The sequence below is a fragment of the Brassica rapa genome, chromosome A05, assembly GCF_000309985.2.
Source record: "Brassica rapa cultivar Chiifu-401-42 chromosome A05, CAAS_Brap_v3.01, whole genome shotgun sequence".
NCBI classification, from domain to species: Eukaryota; Viridiplantae; Streptophyta; class Magnoliopsida; order Brassicales; family Brassicaceae; genus Brassica; species Brassica rapa.
The window spans coordinates 22,928,084-22,945,755 of NC_024799.2; the positions used below are offsets into that span (position 1 = coordinate 22,928,084).

The 17,672-nt window shown below is 33.2% G+C and overlaps 3 protein-coding genes across 7 annotated transcripts; 2 read left to right on the forward strand and 1 right to left on the reverse strand.

Annotated features, from left to right (window-relative positions):
• Positions 1 to 486: 486 nt before the first annotated feature.
• LOC103869879 (probable polygalacturonase At3g15720) lies at positions 487 to 3,812 on the forward strand. Of its 2 annotated transcripts, none has more exons than XM_009147953.3 (9): positions 487 to 1,122; positions 1,598 to 1,714; positions 1,817 to 1,951; positions 2,034 to 2,195; positions 2,273 to 2,480; positions 2,696 to 2,777; positions 2,862 to 2,970; positions 3,052 to 3,174; positions 3,250 to 3,812. In XM_009147953.3, exons 1-9 carry the CDS (start codon positions 1,111 to 1,113, stop codon positions 3,676 to 3,678), a joined length of 1,377 nt encoding a protein of 458 aa, XP_009146201.1. In that variant the 5' UTR covers positions 487 to 1,110; the 3' UTR covers positions 3,679 to 3,812. The 2 variants fall into 2 exon arrangements, with proteins under 2 accessions (XP_009146201.1, XP_009146202.1); XM_009147954.3 differs by lacking the exon at positions 487 to 1,122 and adding an exon at positions 1,219 to 1,470.
• Positions 3,813 to 4,382: 570 nt separating this feature from the next.
• On the forward strand, positions 4,383 to 8,965 carry LOC103869880 (probable polygalacturonase At3g15720). 2 transcript variants are annotated; one of them, XM_033292792.1, is made up of 9 exons: positions 4,386 to 6,468; positions 6,596 to 6,712; positions 6,812 to 6,946; positions 7,022 to 7,180; positions 7,271 to 7,478; positions 7,941 to 8,022; positions 8,093 to 8,201; positions 8,284 to 8,406; positions 8,488 to 8,965. In XM_033292792.1, exons 1-9 carry the CDS (start codon positions 6,340 to 6,342, stop codon positions 8,902 to 8,904), a joined length of 1,479 nt encoding a protein of 492 aa, XP_033148683.1. In that variant the 5' UTR covers positions 4,386 to 6,339; the 3' UTR covers positions 8,905 to 8,965. The 2 variants fall into 2 exon arrangements, with proteins under 2 accessions (XP_009146203.1, XP_033148683.1); XM_009147955.3 differs by having other exon boundaries at positions 4,383 to 6,712.
• A 134-nt stretch (positions 8,966 to 9,099) lies between these two features.
• Positions 9,100 to 17,539, reverse strand: LOC103870144 (F-box/kelch-repeat protein At3g16740-like). 3 transcript variants are annotated; one of them, XM_033292817.1, is made up of 2 exons: positions 16,714 to 17,539; positions 9,100 to 10,176 (listed from the first exon to the last, which is right to left on the reverse strand). In XM_033292817.1, exons 1-2 carry the CDS (start codon positions 16,961 to 16,963, stop codon positions 9,521 to 9,523), a joined length of 906 nt encoding a protein of 301 aa, XP_033148708.1. In that variant the 5' UTR covers positions 16,964 to 17,539; the 3' UTR covers positions 9,100 to 9,520. The 3 variants fall into 3 exon arrangements, with proteins under 3 accessions (XP_033148708.1, XP_033148707.1, XP_009146502.1); XM_033292816.1 differs by having other exon boundaries at positions 9,100 to 12,893; positions 13,518 to 16,950; XM_009148254.2 differs by having other exon boundaries at positions 9,100 to 10,161; positions 10,255 to 16,950.
• Between the last annotated feature and the right edge of the window lie 133 nt (positions 17,540 to 17,672).

Consider the following 17,672-nt stretch of genomic DNA (forward strand, 5'->3'; position numbering starts at 1 on the left):
AATTAATTTATCAGAGTTATACCAACTTAATTCATTAAAAAAATAAAGTTTAATTTTTTAAACATAAATAGTCATTTAAAATGAAATACGATAAATAAAGATAAAATTTTTAAGTCTTTTATAAAATAAAACACAAATATATGAAAATGTGATATTTACTAAATATTTGTCAATTAAAAAAAATAAAAATAAACCTGCGCTTTGAAAGCGCAGATCAAAATCTAGTACTCCCTCTGTTTTTTAAAGATGGATGTTCTAGGAAAATATTTTGTTTCCAAAAGATGTATTTTTTATGTTTTCAAAGCATATTTTGTCAACTATTAATGAAAAATTGTGTGTTTCAAAAATATTAATTACATTTCTTTTAATCCTATTGGTTTAAAAATATAAAAAATATAAAGTTACAAAAAATTATGCATTAATAACTAAGTTTTAATATAGTTTCTTAATAAGTGTGAAAATCCTAGAACATTCATCTTTAAAAAACAGAGGGAGTAGTCATTAAAAAAATACACCGGCACGGGTGTGCGTTCTAGTTTGTTTTTAATTTCAAAGAGAGGGATCTCTTACATAAATAAAATATTCTAGAGATCAGATTTTGAGGTGCCCAAGAAAAGAAATCGAAGATTTTAATAAACGCTTGGGGAAGTAGGTACAACTCCCGATGTTGTCATGTGGGCTACCATTGGGCCTGGTGATCTAACATTCTGATAACAACCTGACACTTGTGTTTAGGCCTGTATATTGGCGAAGCAAGATTATTTTAAAAAATCCAACTCGTAAATAATGTTAACCTTTCATAACAGTACAAAATTTTACAAACCTCTTTTTAACTTTAATCAGCATTACTTTGGTATTTTCCTTTTTAAAAAGTAAAATAAAAAAATGGAAAAGTGGAATATAGAAAATACCCATACAGAAGCTAACCCAAAAGTAATTAAAAGCAAAACACGAAGTCAAAAATAGACAATAACAAAAAGAAAGCGAACGCAAGTTGCTTGAGATACTATTTATATCATTATATGCATTCACATATCAATCTAGTTTGTGTATAGAAGTTTCGTTAGAATGGTCTGTCACGTAAATTACGGCATATAAGAGATATAGACGATGCGCTTAAAGGTAAAGTTTATCTGCTCTTCAGCTTTCTTATATTTGAACATGTTTCTTGAAAATCAAACTAAACCAAACCAAACCAACCCAACCCAAAGGAGCTGAAAAAAAATGCAAAGAATGCATTTATTCAATTTTGTAATAGAGATACAATTGTCGATTTTGAAATAATTTTTATTATAAATAATTACAGTGCCACTCCTACTCCCCATGCAAATCAGTAATTTATTTGAACTTTAAATGTTATCATGTCTCTTGTTAATAAATTAAAGTACACATATACGTATTCGCCTATCCATTCCATTTCATTCCCTTACACATATTGTCTGCTACTGTCGAAAGTATCCGCTTAACATGGTAAAGTGTTTAGCATCTTCTTTTGTCTGTCTAAATGAAAGCATTGGCTTTAAACCATAGTTGTTTTAATTAGTAAATACATTGGTTTTGCTCACTATTTAACTATTCTTCTTCAAAACATATGCAGAAGAAGACTTCGATCTTGATTTTCTCAGTGTTCATCCTCCAGATCTTCACATATTCGAAAGCTTTGGATGTTACTCAATATGGAGCTGTTGGAGATGGAGTTACAGACGATTCTCAGGTAAAAGACAGATTCGTAGACGTAATGTAAATAAAATCTTTGCTCATTGTTTCCAAAAATATCGTAATGTTAAGAATCTTGTTTTTCATTTTTTCTTGGAAGGCGTTCTTGAAAGCCTGGGAAGATGTCTGTAGCGGGGCAGGAGATGGGCAGCTTATCATTCCGGCAGGAATGGCATTTATGTTGCAGCCCTTGAAGTTTGAGGGTTCTTGCAAATCGACCCCTATTGTTGTTCAGGTACTCTGTTTTTTTCCCTGCTTTTTTAAATAATACATTATTTTCTTTCACATTAGTAACGAATCTACTGATTTAATTGAAGATTTTGGGCAATCTTGTTGCATCAAGTAGAGGAAAATGGAAAGGAGACAAAGATCAATGGATTCTCTTCTCAGACATAGAAGGGCTTGTGGTTGAAGGTAACGGCGAAATAAACGGCCAGGGTTCGAGCTGGTGGGAACACAAAGGCAGTTCTAGACCAACCGTAAGCGGCTTTTTTTTAATCCTTTCCAAACTCTTTTTGGTTTTTTTTTGTACCAAAACCTTTTGTTGTGAGAGTAGGCATTGAAGTTCAAGAGCTGCAACAATCTTAGACTTAGTGGCTTAACTCACGTAGATAGTGCGATGGCACACATTCACATAAACGGTTGCAACGATGTAACCATCTCAAATCTCCGGATAAATGCACCTGAATCAAGTCCTAACACCGATGGCATCGATGTAGCGGTTTCATCTAACGTTATCATCCAGGATTGCGTAATCGCCACTGGTATGAAACTGTCACTCAAACTATTTTTGGAGATTTGTGTAAATTCCAAAATCAGAAAATAATTTAAAAACCAGGGACGTTGTATGAACGCAAAATATATTTATATGTCAAAGTAGACGGTCCCTCGATTGTTACATCCAATAATGTCATTGGCAGTGTGCTGATCGTTTATACATTATCGTTTCGTTATGAAAAGGACTTTGTAATTATTATAGGTGACGATTGCATTGCGATTAACTCGGGGACGGCTAACATCAGAATATCTGGTATAGATTGCGGACCAGGCCATGGAATAAGGTTAACCAGTTATAAGATTCTACTTAGAATTATGTTCATTAAAATATTTATATTATTAAACCATGTAACTTTGAAAAATTATAGCATAGGAAGCTTAGGAAAAGATGGAGAGATAGCTTCAGTGGAGGATGTATGTGTCCAAAACTGTAACTTTAGAGGAACTATGAATGGAGCTAGGATCAAAACCTGGCCGGTACGTTAAGTTTCTTACTAATCTCATTTAGTAATTTTTTGTAACTTTATTTTGGATAAAATATTATGGTAATATTCACAGGGAGGATCTGGGTACGCAAGAAGGATTACTTTCAATGGAATTACTCTAGATAATGTCGAGAATCCTATCATAATCGATCAGCATTACAACAATGGAGATTCTGATAAGTCCACAGATGATAAGGTACGTATACAATCAACAGAGATGTATACATTGAACTTAAGATTGTTTTTATGAGAAAAATGTAACTTTCTTTAGTCCTCGGCGGTGGAAGTGAGCAAAGTTGTGTATAGTAACTTCGTGGGGACGTCCAGATCAGAGTACGGTGTTAACTTTAGGTGCAGCACGAGAGTACCATGCACAGAGATTTTTCTGAAAGATGTGAAAATAGAAACGGCATCGTCAGGAATGGGACAAGTAGCGCAAGGACAGTGTTTAAACGTGAGAGGTGGTGTGTCTACACTTGCGGTACCAGGTTTAGAGTGTTTAGCACTTTCTACAGATATGTTGTCATGGGGGACAATGCCGGAACAAGCTTGTATGTTGCCGCAGCAATCAGTGCAACCGAACACACGACCGTTGCAAGATCCATTATGGGTTTATGGAAGCAGAGGAGAACGATTAGGAGTATATAGGGTCGTGTTAACTTCATTAATCTCTTTTGGTTTTAGTTATGTTTTAGGTTAGTCAAAGGTTTCAAAAACATATTCAGTGGGTTGAGATGATAAATTAATTGGTTTTTGTTATTGTCACAAGACTCACAACCTAGATTCAAGCATTACTTGTGTTATAAGGTGCGTAAAAAATAGTTTCCGATTTGATATAGGTCGGTTAGTATGACTTTCAAATTGGTTGTGATATGAATCAGTTTGGTTTGGATCAAAACAGGTCCACCTAACATAATGTTCAAGACATAGCTAGTCGGTAACTAAGTATTTTATAGTGGATTATTAATTAGGTGGACGCCTAGACCAATTTGTTAAAAGATTATTCAAGAAAAAATGTTTCGTTTAAATCCAATTTACCGACTAGGGGCTACACTGATTTTTAGAACACAACTAATGTCAGAAATCTGATTAGGAACACAAAATATTGCTTAGAATCAGAGTTATTTACATGTTTAACGAAACATAACTGACAACAAATTTGTTTACTTTTCTATACAGCATACAATAACATTACAAGAGATGAGAAACATGTTACTAAGACCATCTCCAAGGTCACTCTATTTTTTCCTCTATAATTTACACAAAAATAAAGTAACTCTATTATAGTGTAACTTTTGCTCCAATGGTGTTACTCTATAATAGAGTTACTCTATTATAGAGTGAAATATAGAGGAATGTCACTTTTTCACTCCAAATATAGAGTAAAATATGACATTCCTCTATATTTCACTCTATAATAGAGTTACTCTATTATAGAGTAACACCATTGGAGCAAAAGTTACACTATAATAGAGTTACTCTATTTTTGTGTAAATTATAGAGGAAAAAATAGAGTTACATTGGAGATGCCCTAATCGTCTGCAAATCTTGTTCAAAACCGAAAATGAAAAAAAAAAGTTGGAATAAGGAAATAAACCCAAAAGGTATTGTAAAGGGAACGATGAACATGCCATGATTCTCATGCAGTTTGGTTGATCTGCACTAAATTTGGAACATAAGAGAAGGCATGCGGGAACAGTTCACATGTAGTAACTTCTCCAAGATCAACTTACTTAAAGTAATAATTTTCCCCCAACGAATAAGCTGTGTTGCGATTAGTTTCCGATTCACTTTTATCTCCATCGAAAACAACTACAACTCTCTTCTCCTCATCAATAAGAAAACTCCCACCACTAAAGAACTGAAACCAAGTGAGTGGCGACATATCCACCACTAAGAACTTTCTCCAAGACACCCCATTGGTCTCAATCTTGGTCGTAACCCGTACCTCCATCTCATACGTATGCAAGTTCTGAAACAACACAGAAAGATGCTCTAACACTAGATAGAGTCACCTCATCTTCAAAGTAAGACTCAAACGGCAAAGGCAGACGCGGAATAAATCTCTCTGCTGTGAAATCCAAACAGAGTAAAAAACGGGGAACGTCTCCTCCTGCTTCCTTGTCTTGAGAAAACAAGTACACGTTTCCCTTCAAAGACACGCCATAGTTATTAGAAACCATAAGGTTCAAAAGAATATGATCCGAGACCATACAATATATGATTTGACAAAATAGTTAAGGACCAAACCGACATTAGAAGATAATTATTGAGAGAGTTTTGATTAGGATAACCAGATAATAGATTAAGAGAAACCGAGAATGATAAAACGGTAATGACAAACGATTTAGGGAAGCTAATCCTGTTTAAGCCATTCCAGTGAGTTTAGAAAGGCTTAATGTCATGTCAATATTGGAAAATAGCTGAGTTACTATTGGAAAATAGTGCAGCCAATGAAATTATAACATTTTTATTTAAGCGTGTTCTCAATTACTAGTATGATATGCATTCACATATCAATCTAGTTTGTGATAGAAGTTTTGTTGGTATAGACTGTCACATAAATTACATCATATTATAGAAGATGTGTTTAAAGGTAAAGTTTATTTACTCTATAGTCTATATTTAGATATGTTATGTTTTCTTAGCAAAAAAATGATATGTTATGTTTGGACCATGTTCCTTGAAAATCAAGCCAAACCAAGATCTATTAAAGTATTAAATAATTATTTTAATAGAATTTTATGTAGTTTTAAGAAATTGTTGATGTGAATAGCTTTAGAGGAGAGAAAAATCCTTCATTATATAAATTATCTATTGGAAATTGAAGATTTTATTACCTTTTTTTAGCAAGAAGATTTTATTACCATGCATAAATCATTTTATATTATTATGCTTAATATTGTTAGTTAACTATTATTGTTACAATATACTTCATAATTTTTTTTATCATTATTAATTAATTTCATTTTATTTTAGTTAAAAATATGTGGTATATATTAATGTATCAAATGATTATTTTAATAGATTTTAATTTTTAGTTTTAAGAAAATTACTTATCTGGATAGACTTAGACCATCTCCAATCACCTCTGATTTCATCTCTATATATTTTTCCTAAAATAAATAAATTCTACTATATATGTTGATTTTTTCTAATGTATGCATATATAACAGAGTTCCTCTATTTTTAAGGGAAAATATTTCTTTTTCAGGAAAATATAAAAAAATATTGTTTTCATCCGTAAATAGAGAGACATCCTCTATATTTTATTAGAAGAACTCTATTACAGTGACATATATTAAATCAAATTCATCTCTATAATAAAAATTTATGTTCTAGAAGAAAATATAGAGATATAATGTTCTTAGAAAATAGAAAACTTTCTCATTATATATATGATTTAAATGTACATATATGTACCCACTTATCCATTCCATTTCATATACGTATATTGGCTGTTACTGTCGGGAAATATCCGCTTAACATGGTAACGTCTTTAGCATCTTCTTTTGTCTGTCTAAGTTAAAGCACTGGCTTCTAACAATGTATGATTTAATTAGTAAATACATTGGTTTTGCTCAAGATTTAACTCTTTCTCTTCAAAACCTATGCAGACGAAGGCTTGGTTCTTAAACTTTTCAGTGTTCATTCTCAAGATCTTCGCATATTCGAAAGCTTTGGATGTTACTCAATATGGAGCTTTTGGAGATGGAGTTACAGACGATTCTCAGGTAAAACATAGATTCGTAGTCGTAATGTTGATAAAAATATTTGTTCATTATATACAAAAATATCATAGTGTTAAGAATCTTGTTTTTTTTTCTTGGAAGGCGTTCTTGAAAGCCTGGGAAGCTGTTTGTAGCGGGACCGGAGATGGGCAGCTTATCGTTCCGGCAGGAATGTCATTTATGTTACAGCCCTTGAAGTTTCAAGGTTCTTGCAAACCGACCCCTATTGCTGTTCAGGTACTCTGTCTTTCTCCTGTTTTTAGTATATTATTATCGTTAACATTGATAACGAATCTACTGATTTAATTGAAGATCTTGGGCACTCTCGTTGCATCGAGTAGAGGGGAATGGAAAGGAGACAAAAACCAATGGATTCTCTTCTCAGACATAGAAGGGCTTGTGGTTGATGGTAACGGCAAAATAAACGGCCAGGGTTCGAGCTGGTGGCAACACAAAGGTTCTAGACCAACCGTAAGTAGTTCATCGTTAGAGCTTTCTTTTTTCCTTTCCAAATTTTCTTTTTGTTTATTTTGTACCAAAATTTTTTTGTTGTGAGAGTAGGGATTGAAGTTCAAGAACTGCAACAATCTTAGACTTCGTGGCTTAACTCACGTAGATAGTGCGATGGCACACATTCACATAAACGGTTGCAACGATGTAACCATCTCAAATCTCCGGATAAATGCACCAGAATCAAGTCCTAACACCGATGGCATCGATATAGCCGCTTCATCCAATGTTGTCATCCAAGACTGCGTAATCGCCACTGGTATGAAACTGTCTCTCAAACTCTTTTTTGGAGATTTGTGTAAACTCCAAAATCAGAAAATAATATAAAATTTCGGAAGCTGTATAAACACAATCTATATTTATATGTCAAAGTACCCTCGATTGTTACATCCAATAATGTCACTGAAAGTGCAAAATGAGTATGATATAAAGTCGTACGAGTACTGTATCAAGAAGTATTACGTACGACAGATGAACACAAAGAATTTCTCACCAAATAAATATGTCTTTACTAGATCTCTTTTAAGTAAACTTTTTTTTGGATCAATTTCTTTCAAGTAAACTTATAAGTCATAGAAACGTGTGAAGCTACCTTCATGCAACACGCTACGTACTACCTCCTCTAGTAATGCGCGAACTAATACATCAATAGTCATTGGCAGTGTGTCGATCCTTTATACATTATCGGTTCGTTATGAAAAGGACTCTGTAATTATTATAGGTGACGATTGCATTGCTATAAACTCGGGGACGGCTAACATCAGAATCTCCGGTATAGATTGCGGACCAGGCCATGGAATAAGGTTAATCAGTTATAAGATTCTACAGAAAATGTTCATTGAAATATTTATTTAAACCATGTGAAACATATAGCATAGGAAGCTTAGGAAAAGATGAAGGGGTAGCTTCAGTGGAGGATATATGTGTCCAAAACTGTAACTTTAGAGGAACTATGAATGGAGCTAGGATCAAAACCTGGCCGGTACGTTAAGCTTCTTATTAATCTCATTTGGTAACTTTCTTTAATTGTTATTTTAGAAGAAATATTATGGTAATATTCACAGGGAGGATCTGGATACGCAAGAAGGATTACTTTCAATGGAATTACTCTAGATAATGTCGAGAATCCAATCATTATCGATCAGCATTACAAACATGAAGATTCTGATAAATCCACTGATGATAAGGTACGTACCACAAATCAACAAAGATTGTATACATATCGACCTTAAGATTGTTATTTATGAAAAAAATGTAACTTTCTTTAGTCCTCGGCGGTGGAAGTGAGCAAAGTTGTGTATAGTAACTTCGTGGGGACGTCCAAATCAGAGTACGGTGTTAACTTTAGGTGCAGCGAGAGAGCACCATGCACAGAGATATTTATGAAAGATGTGAAAATAAAAACGGCATCATCAGGAATGGGACAAGTAGCGCAAGGACAGTGTTTAAACGTGAGAGGCGGTGTGACAACACTTGCGGTACCAGGTTTGGAGTGTTTAGCACTTTCCACAGATTGGGGGACACTGCCGGAACAAGCTTGTATGTTGCCGCAGCAATCAGGGCAGCCAGATACACGACCGTCGCAAGATCCGTTATGGGTAATATGGGTTTATGGAAGCGGAGGAAAACATTTAGGAGTATATAGTGTCGTATTAACTTCATTAATTAATCTCTTTTGGTTTTAATTATGTTTTAGGTTAATCAAAGATCAATATGATAAATTAATTGGTTTTCATTATTGTCATAACCTAGATTCAAGGCATTATTTGTGTAAAAACAATAATTTCCGGTTATATTGTAGTGACAATAATGTTTGAAATGTAAAGCCTCTTATCAACTTCTCTGGCAACTGCAACATGTCTCAGACTCAGATACACACCTAAACTAAACACATGAGTTACACCACTCAAAGTTTTAATATTCTTCTGTACAGCAAAGACATACTTCTTCAGACTACAGAAAACTAGAAATGAAAATCACGTTTGTTCAAATCTGTTGAAAAGATCAAGATCCCACATTGGAAATATGTAAGGGACTTAGATAATATATAAAGGACTTGGACCATTCCATTTACCGTCAAGTGGTTCTCATGCAGTTTGGTTGATCTGCACTAAACTTGGAACATAAGAGAAGGCATGAGGGAACACTTCGCATGTAGTAACTTCTCCAAGATCAACTTCCTTAAAGTATTCATCTTCTCCAATGAAGTAAGCTGTGTTACGACTAGTTTCCGACACATTTTTATCTCCATCAAAAACTACTACGACTCTCCTCTCCTCATCAATAAGGAAACTCCCACCACTAAAGAACTGAAACCAAGTGAGTGGCGACCGCCAAGAACTTGCTCCAAGACACCCCATCAGGCTCAATCTTGGTCGTAACCCATACCTCCATCTCATACGTATGCAAGTTCTGAAACAACACAGCAAGCTGCTCTTCTCCAACACTAGATAGAGTCACCTCATCTTCAAAGTAAGACTCAAACGGCAGAGGCAAACGCGGAGCAAACCTCTCTGTTGTGAAATCAAAACAGAGTAAAAAACCGGGAACGTTTCCTCCTGCTTCCTTGTCTTGAGCGAACCAGTACACGTTTCCCTTCAGAGACACGCCATAGTTATTAGAATTAGACTCACCGTCCACTTCCATCTTCCAGTCTGGAGTGACATCAAGAACCCTCCAAGAATCAGAGCTTACATAGTATATCTCATGCACACGATGAGCAAATCTCAAGACTTTATACGCACGGCACGAGTTGCCCTCTTCGAATCCGAGAGCATGAGCATACTTACTATGATCAACGCATATCCACCGAGCTTCCCCTGTATAAGGGTTCCAAAGCACGAGCCTTGTGTAGTCTTCAGTGACGCATAACAGTAAACCCTCGCAGTGATATACCTGAGTGATACCGAGTTTATCTGAACTGTTCAGGCTAATGAGAGTACCTGTAAGCTTTATAGATGGATGATCGAAGTCATTGAGATTGACGCTCATCAAACGAAGACTGCAGTTAATCAATACGATCGCCAAAATCTCACCTTTACTTGTTCTTGGTGGTGATTGAGCAAGGTGCTTCTTTGTAAAGGTCTCATCTTTGGATAAAGTGTTCCACTTTTTGTAAGTAGATAGGAGTTTTCTCAGAGATGTCTTCGGAACCCTAGAGAGGATATCCTCCAACAAGTCCTTTGAAAGATTGTTCATTTTCAGACAAGGTTGCTTCGAAAAGTCTCCTGCCGGCAAGAAAGCACCTTGAAATGACACTGGGCCAACATTGGGCTCTTCAAGTGGGCCCATTCAGTTTATGTAATATCACACGTGGCGTGAAGGCTTTATCATTGTTACACAATATATGTACAATTGATCTTTTAGTTCATGATCTTGCCAAGATAATACCACAAAACGATTAGACAGAGTTCTCACGGCATGTTATTAGCTAACTATTAAAGTTACTAGATTCTTTTTCCGCGCGTATAGTATCTTATAAATTTTTAATTTAATTTTTAAAAAAAAAATATTTAAAGTTTAATTTACATTATTTTATACCAAAAATCACAAATATGGCTAAGAATTGGTTGATTTTATTTGTGATTTTTCTGACAATATTAAATTGATTGAATTATTGCTCATAGTTAATAGATTTGTTTGATTGGTTTTCAGTTCATAGTAATGTATAGTATTATATTTGGCGAGTGTATATATGTTGTGCTGGTCCAATATTTAAGTTTTCATGTTAAAACAATACTATTCAAATTTATGACTTTTAACGATTAAATGTATGTTTTGTTGTTTTCTCTTGTATACGTACAAATTTTATTATTTTTATATTGAAAATTTTGTTTATTGATCATAGGCATATTAATATAAATTTTTTTATCTCGGAATTTTACAGCATTTGTTTTTGTATGCTGACATTTTTTCATATTTCCAATACCCAATTATACAAATAACAAGTACGTGTGTCTTTTAGAAGAAGTTTTGATCCCGCAAAACTCTTCATCATGTCAACTCATCCATGTTTTCCTATAACCTTAGATTCATTAGATGTCTCGTTAGAACCCTTTACGTATCCACAGACGGTTTTACCTATTAATTATATAAAAATGATTGCATTGGACTGAAAATGGTGACTGATAATAAACCAGGTAACAGATATGTTTCTTTGTGTACGTGCAAATCTTACCTAAAAAGTAAGGTGCAATTATATTGGTTGTATACAAAATATGTCTTGAAATCGTAACAGAACTATCTTATCTATTAAAATCAAAACAAAAGAATAAAGCTTCAATTCTTCAATACACACAACCTAATTACATATCTGATTGATGCCTTGAGCTAGACTCATACGAAGAAACACCATGTCATAAATCTGCGTAGAAACTTGATTTACTTTGACAGGGATTTGTCAGTGAACATAAGTCTAAGTGTAATTACTTGCTTAATTTTCCCCAACGTTCTCTCTTCAATCTTCATATTCTCATCAACTCATAAGAGGCATTGATATCATTGAGTAAGAGGAGGGATGTGGAGAGTTACACGCCGATTTGTCTGGAGGATACCTTTGATTCATCATTGTTGCCGTCGCAGACGTTATACAGAGGAGATGGGAAGACGATGAGTTTTAGATGGTCTGTAGATGCCGTGACAACTTAGGTTAGAGGAAGAAGAAAGTAAATACGTAGCACAGATTCGTGGCTCAACAGCTTAACATCCTTGATGACATGAACAAATGATTGGTTATGAATATTTTGTCTTATGTGGCATACCTAGAATTACTTCAATTTAGTTTTTTTTATATAGTAGAGATTAAATGTCTGAGAGTTTTTTATTATAAAACATCAGCTTTTATTATATTAAACTAATGCAAATAAATTAACTAAATTGATTAGATTAAGATACAAAAAATAACAAAAGGAATTTTGTATGTGTTTATTTAAAAATCTTTGATGATCATTTAACAATGGATCTCTTTCTTTTTAGTTTGTTTACAATTGTTGTGATTTTATGTTTGTGGTTTGTCAATGTCCACAATTAACTTCTTATAAGTGTTATAATGATTTATCGTAATGCACAATGGTTGCAACTGTGCAAAACCAATGGTCTCTCCTTTTGTTCTACTATCTCTCTCTTCACAATGATATCATTCCACATGAAGTTATTCAACATTAATATAGTAGAAAATTTAGACGTTAATAATTCTAATTAATATTTTCCAGTATATTTTTTCATTTACTACACCCGTAAATGATCAATTTTATTGGGAAAGGACGTACAAGGCAGCTCACGTACGGTTCGGAAGCTCAAGCATAGCATCTTTTCCCCAAGCCCATTTCCTCCAGTAAATGACTTGAACTATTGATAGCGCCGTACAGAAATATATAATTTGACACTTACATAATTTGACAACTTATTACTGTACCACATACCCGATCATAATTTATTATAAATATATTGTCAATAATAAAACATTAAGATTACGGACAACGGACTTGGCATGTGCATTTGTTGCCTGAGAAGCAAGAAGTCCTTACTTCTTGTGTCCCTCCTATCTTGGTCTTACACGCAGATAGGCAAGCATGCTTGTTGAGACAACTACCAGATTTTTGGTTATCTAGATATATGGGACACCATACTCGTTTATTTGTACTCCCTTGCCCCATATTCCCCATCGTTCCTGCCACTGATGTATATAAAATGTAATATCAATTTATGTAACGAAAGATATTTTTAGCAAATATTCAAATACTAATAAAATATTTTAAATAACTTTTATTGATTTTTAAATAATTAATTATTTGAGGCATTAGAATTATAACAATCAGATATAAAGATATCTGAAAGTATCATATAAATTTATATGTTAAATTACAGATATTTTCATTTCTTAAAAGAAAAACTATAAATTTTCATATTTATTAACTCAGGAAATTTTGAATTTGAACTAATCAAGAAAAATATTTTTGTTGATTCATTCTGGACAAATATTTTTTACATAATATATTAAAATAATCCATGTGTTTAAAGTTAAGAATTATCCAAATTAGGCGAAGAAATAACACAAAAATAGTTTTCGGATATCAGTTTCCTAGATTTACCACAAAACTAATGTATCTAAATTTTGTAGGTTTAGATGTTATGCAATTTCATAGTGAAAATGAACTATAACAGAGGTCTTTAAAACAACTTAGCCTATTAAAAATAGTAATACGTTGTAAGAAACAACAAAATAAAGATATTGTGAATTCTTTTTTAGGAATAAATTAAATATATACTGTATTACAAAAGTATTGACATAAACACAAACCTAGTGTAAGAATGATGAGAAAAGTTAGAACATTAAATGAAAATATAAGAGATTTTTTCATCCTTGGAAATTAAATGAATTGATTGTGATTTTTTATCAGCAAATTGATTGTGTTTCAATAATAAGAAAGAAACAAGAAATTATTTATAGATATAAGAAAACAAATGTATCATATGTTAAAATATAGCTATTTTAAGCTATTTACCTCCTTTAATTTCTATTAGAGGAGGTGGCATAATTCTAGATTTTTTTTTTTACTTATTTGATATGTTAATGCATTAGAATCGTTCGTATTTTGTCAAAAATAAAAATCTAATTCATAATATACATAAGGTTTGGGTAAAAATAGAGAAACATAAATTTGATTTCTATGAAGTAATGTTATTAATAAGAAAACAACTAAAATCCTTCTGTATGTTAGGGTTAAAGTAGAAATTTTCATAATATTACGAAAACATGAAGTAAAATAGGAACAAGAGATCAAATGTAGTTTTTATCTATTCTATTAAAAGGGAATCAGTCTTGAAAAATCTACTTATGAAAAGTTATTGGACCTTTTCATTAGCTAATTATGTTTGGTTTTACCTTATATATTAACAATAAATTATAAGAGATAGTTTTGTGGTAAAAAGAGAAAAAAATATCAGAGATAGATCTTATTTTTGGTTTTACCTTATATTTATCTAACAATATTTTTTTTGGTCTTATCATATCTCTATTTATTTTAATAGATCTTACTTCTACAATTAACCCACGTATACTTATATAAGTTAAAAAGTTTTTAACAAGAAAAAAAGAAAGTTATAGGTCTTTGTTATAACTTATAGAGTCTTATTATTGTTTATATTTTATTGTTTTCGTAACTATATTGTCTTCAAACCTCAAGTGTAGCGTGGATTTGCCAGTCACAGTAGGAAGCAACAGAATCATGATTCCAGAAAATGAAGATTGGGTATGTATATATTTTTAGTCGATTCTTATTTGGAACAAAGTAATTATTAGCCAGAAGCATTATATGTATTTTCCACTGCTGGTGAAACAAGTTTAATTTCAACAAGATGAAGAGGTTGACTTTTACTAGGTCTAAATTTTATTTTATTTCGGTCTAACTTAGTTCACTTATGTAAAGCCCAATTTGATTTGATACCACTATCAATATTTGAATTAAATATTTTATGATTTTGCAATTTCGAAAATTACATTCAAAAATATAAACCGATGTTTCGTACAATAATCAAATACTGATCATTCATGGTTTATATCATTAATGAAAATTGAAAAGTACCCTTACTTTTATAAAATATTAATAAAACTTATTAATGGCATTTAAATCTTTAAGTTTTAAGCCTACATATACACTTAAATAAACCAATAAATATTGGACCTACATATATTTATAAGATATGCTAAACTTAAATTTAATATAAATATTTTCATTTTAAATATTTGACCTATGTATATTATGAACCCTATATAAATTAACAAACATTATGACGTCAAATATAATTTTTTTTAAATCTATGTATCCATATTCAAAGTAAATCATTCAAATATTATGCATATTTTACATACAAACCAGATTTTGACCCGCGCTTGGAAAGTTCATACGCACATTTTTTTAAAATAGCCTACCAACTAATTTCATTACAAATATTATGCATATTTTACATACAAACCATATTTTACATACAAACAAATATACCTAATATCCTTAGATCAATAAATGAAAAAACTCCGCGCTTTTTAAGCGCGGATCAAAATCTAGTTGATAATTACAGCAAAAGTACAACGTAATGGAGTAAATATCATAGTTCTAACTGCATGTTTATGTGTCGGAAGTGAATAATTGGCCGTCCCTTCTTTTAGATCTTTTTATAGGTAATTATGGTCGAAATCTATGTTAAATCCTTCCATATCGTGAAATATGTAAATATATTTTCTTATATAGAAGCTTTCTTTTTTGGCCCATAGACATGAGAAAACTCAATCCAGAGGCCGGGACACGATTAACAAGAGAAGAAGGCTGGCATCATGCTTTAGTTAGGATGATTTGCTTCATGGATTAAATATCCAACAATTTTCCCTTTATCTTCTAAATTCATGTCTGAAAAATAGTTTGTTATTTGCATCATTCATCTCGTGCGATGATTTTTGCTTAATGTTGGCGTTGCATTACAAGACATTCTTTCGGATATGTAAGCTATTGTCATTTGATTATTAGACTGGAAAGTGAAAGTTTGCGTATTGTGTCTGAAATGGAATAGTATAATCCTTGTTTGGTTCATAATTAGTTTCGAATGTATAAGTTCTGAGATCATTAGTTTAGAAAGTATAAGTCTGCATATGGGTTCGAATTAGAACAGTATAATCTTGCATATTGGTAGAAACGCAGCCACATTCATGACGATACTAGTTCTTAATGCCGAGAATACATTGCCGTTTGGGGATAGCTCTTCGGCGTGGTGATCTCGTAGGTGCTCGTGCACATAGTATAAAATTTGATAAAAGTCTATGGTGTTAAGAGTGGTTATATCTAGTTTATTACTTTAACTATTTGTTTTGACTGGATAATCATGTAGTAATAGACTAATGACCTAGACTGTTGTTGAACTATTTTCATTTTGTATTAATCAAGAAACCTGTCATAAACATAAAATTACTGCAAATTTAAGATAGGCCATCTCACCAATCCCTCAGTCTTATCAAGATAGGTTGGTTATTCAAAGCATACCACACATTATAATACACACTTCCTTCCACTAAAATTAGTTGACAAATCATATATGCATTCGAAGGTGATTAGAAGAGATCAAAATATACTAACTTCAACAAACCAAATCAATATATATATATATATGCCACTGGTTCTCATGAAGTTTGCACTGAACTTGGAACATAGGAGCAAGCATGCGGAAAACCCTCTTTCCCTGTTGTAATCTTCCCTAAATCAACTTCCCTGAAGTAACTACTCTCTCCAAATCCAACGATGTAAGCTGCGTTGCGAGTCGGTTTCTCCACATTCTTACCTTCATCAAAAACAACCACAGCTGCATTCTCCTCGTCTACGACGAAACTCCCACCAGTGTTAAACCTAAAACCAGTCAACGGCCCCATATCAACCGCAAAGAACATGCTCCAAGACACAGCATCAGGCTCAACCTTAGTCGTAACCCAGACCTCCATCTCAAACGTCTCATTGGATGATCAAGTCCTCCTCTTTGGAGATTGACCCTCATCAGATGGAGACTACAGTTCATCATCACGACCGTCAAAATCTCGCCTTTGCTTGTTGTTGTCTGAGAAAGGTGCTTCTTTGTAAAGGTTGCGTCTTTGCAAATAGTGTTCCAGTTTCTGCAAGTGCATCGGACTGATCTCATAGATGTCATCGGGACCCTTGAGAGGATCTCCTCGACTAGCTCTGTTGTAAGCTTGGACATCATCGTCATCAAGGATAGATGTTAACGAAATTTAAGTTAGGTTTTATCTTAAGTAAAGTCTGCTGCTTTTCTTTTCTGTTACAGATTCTCCGCCGGCTGTGAATGAAACTGGGCCGTCTCTTCGTATGGGCCAGCCCAGTTTATAGTAAATTAGTAATACGAGAGTGATAGTTAGGTTAACGTTCAACTTGAAATCTTGTTATATCTACTTTGATTTCTTGCGAGTCCTTGCTTCTTCAGCTGTTTGATTTCTAAGTTTTGGTTAGTTTAAGCGTAATCTATTTTTGTTACTTTTGGTAACTGCTGCAATGGAACCATTATTCACCATTATTTTTACAACTTGAACGAGAAGCTATCCCACCAGAATTGTTCTCCTATTTCAGAAGTTTGGCGGAAAAGTTACAGTATCCCACTCTCACGCGTCCTGACCTGTAATTTTCTGCGAACTACGTATGTCAAAAGATGCATCAGCCAACAGTTACTGATTTCAATCTCCTAAAGCGGATTCTCTGGTATATTAAAGGAACTCTTTTAAGATTCTTTTTAACAAAAACTTTGACTCAACTCTCCGAGTATATAGCGATAGTGATTGGGCTGGGATGCAAAGACACACGCTGATATACAGGTGGTTATTGTATTGGGTTGAGGGTCAGAACCGCATCAGAGATAACTTGGCTTAACACTACCAGAAACTCCACAAATGTATTGCAATAACCTA

Coding starts and splice junctions, on each gene's coding strand:
- LOC103869879 (XM_009147953.3), top strand. Junction 2,196..2,272: donor AAGGCAGTTCTAGACCAACC/GTAAGCGGCTTT, acceptor TTGTGAGAGTAG/GCATTGAAGTTCAAGAGCTG. Junction 3,175..3,249: donor ATAAGTCCACAGATGATAAG/GTACGTATACAA, acceptor AACTTTCTTTAG/TCCTCGGCGGTGGAAGTGAG.
- LOC103870144 (XM_033292816.1), bottom strand. CDS start 10,510: ATGGGCCCACTTGAAGAGCCCAATGTTGGCCCAGTGTCATTTCAAGGT.
- LOC103869880 (XM_033292792.1), top strand. CDS start 6,340: ATGTTCTTAGAAAATAGAAAACTTTCTCATTATATATATGATTTAAAT. Junction 8,023..8,092: donor GGACCAGGCCATGGAATAAG/GTTAATCAGTTA, acceptor TGAAACATATAG/CATAGGAAGCTTAGGAAAAG. Junction 8,202..8,283: donor CTAGGATCAAAACCTGGCCG/GTACGTTAAGCT, acceptor TAATATTCACAG/GGAGGATCTGGATACGCAAG.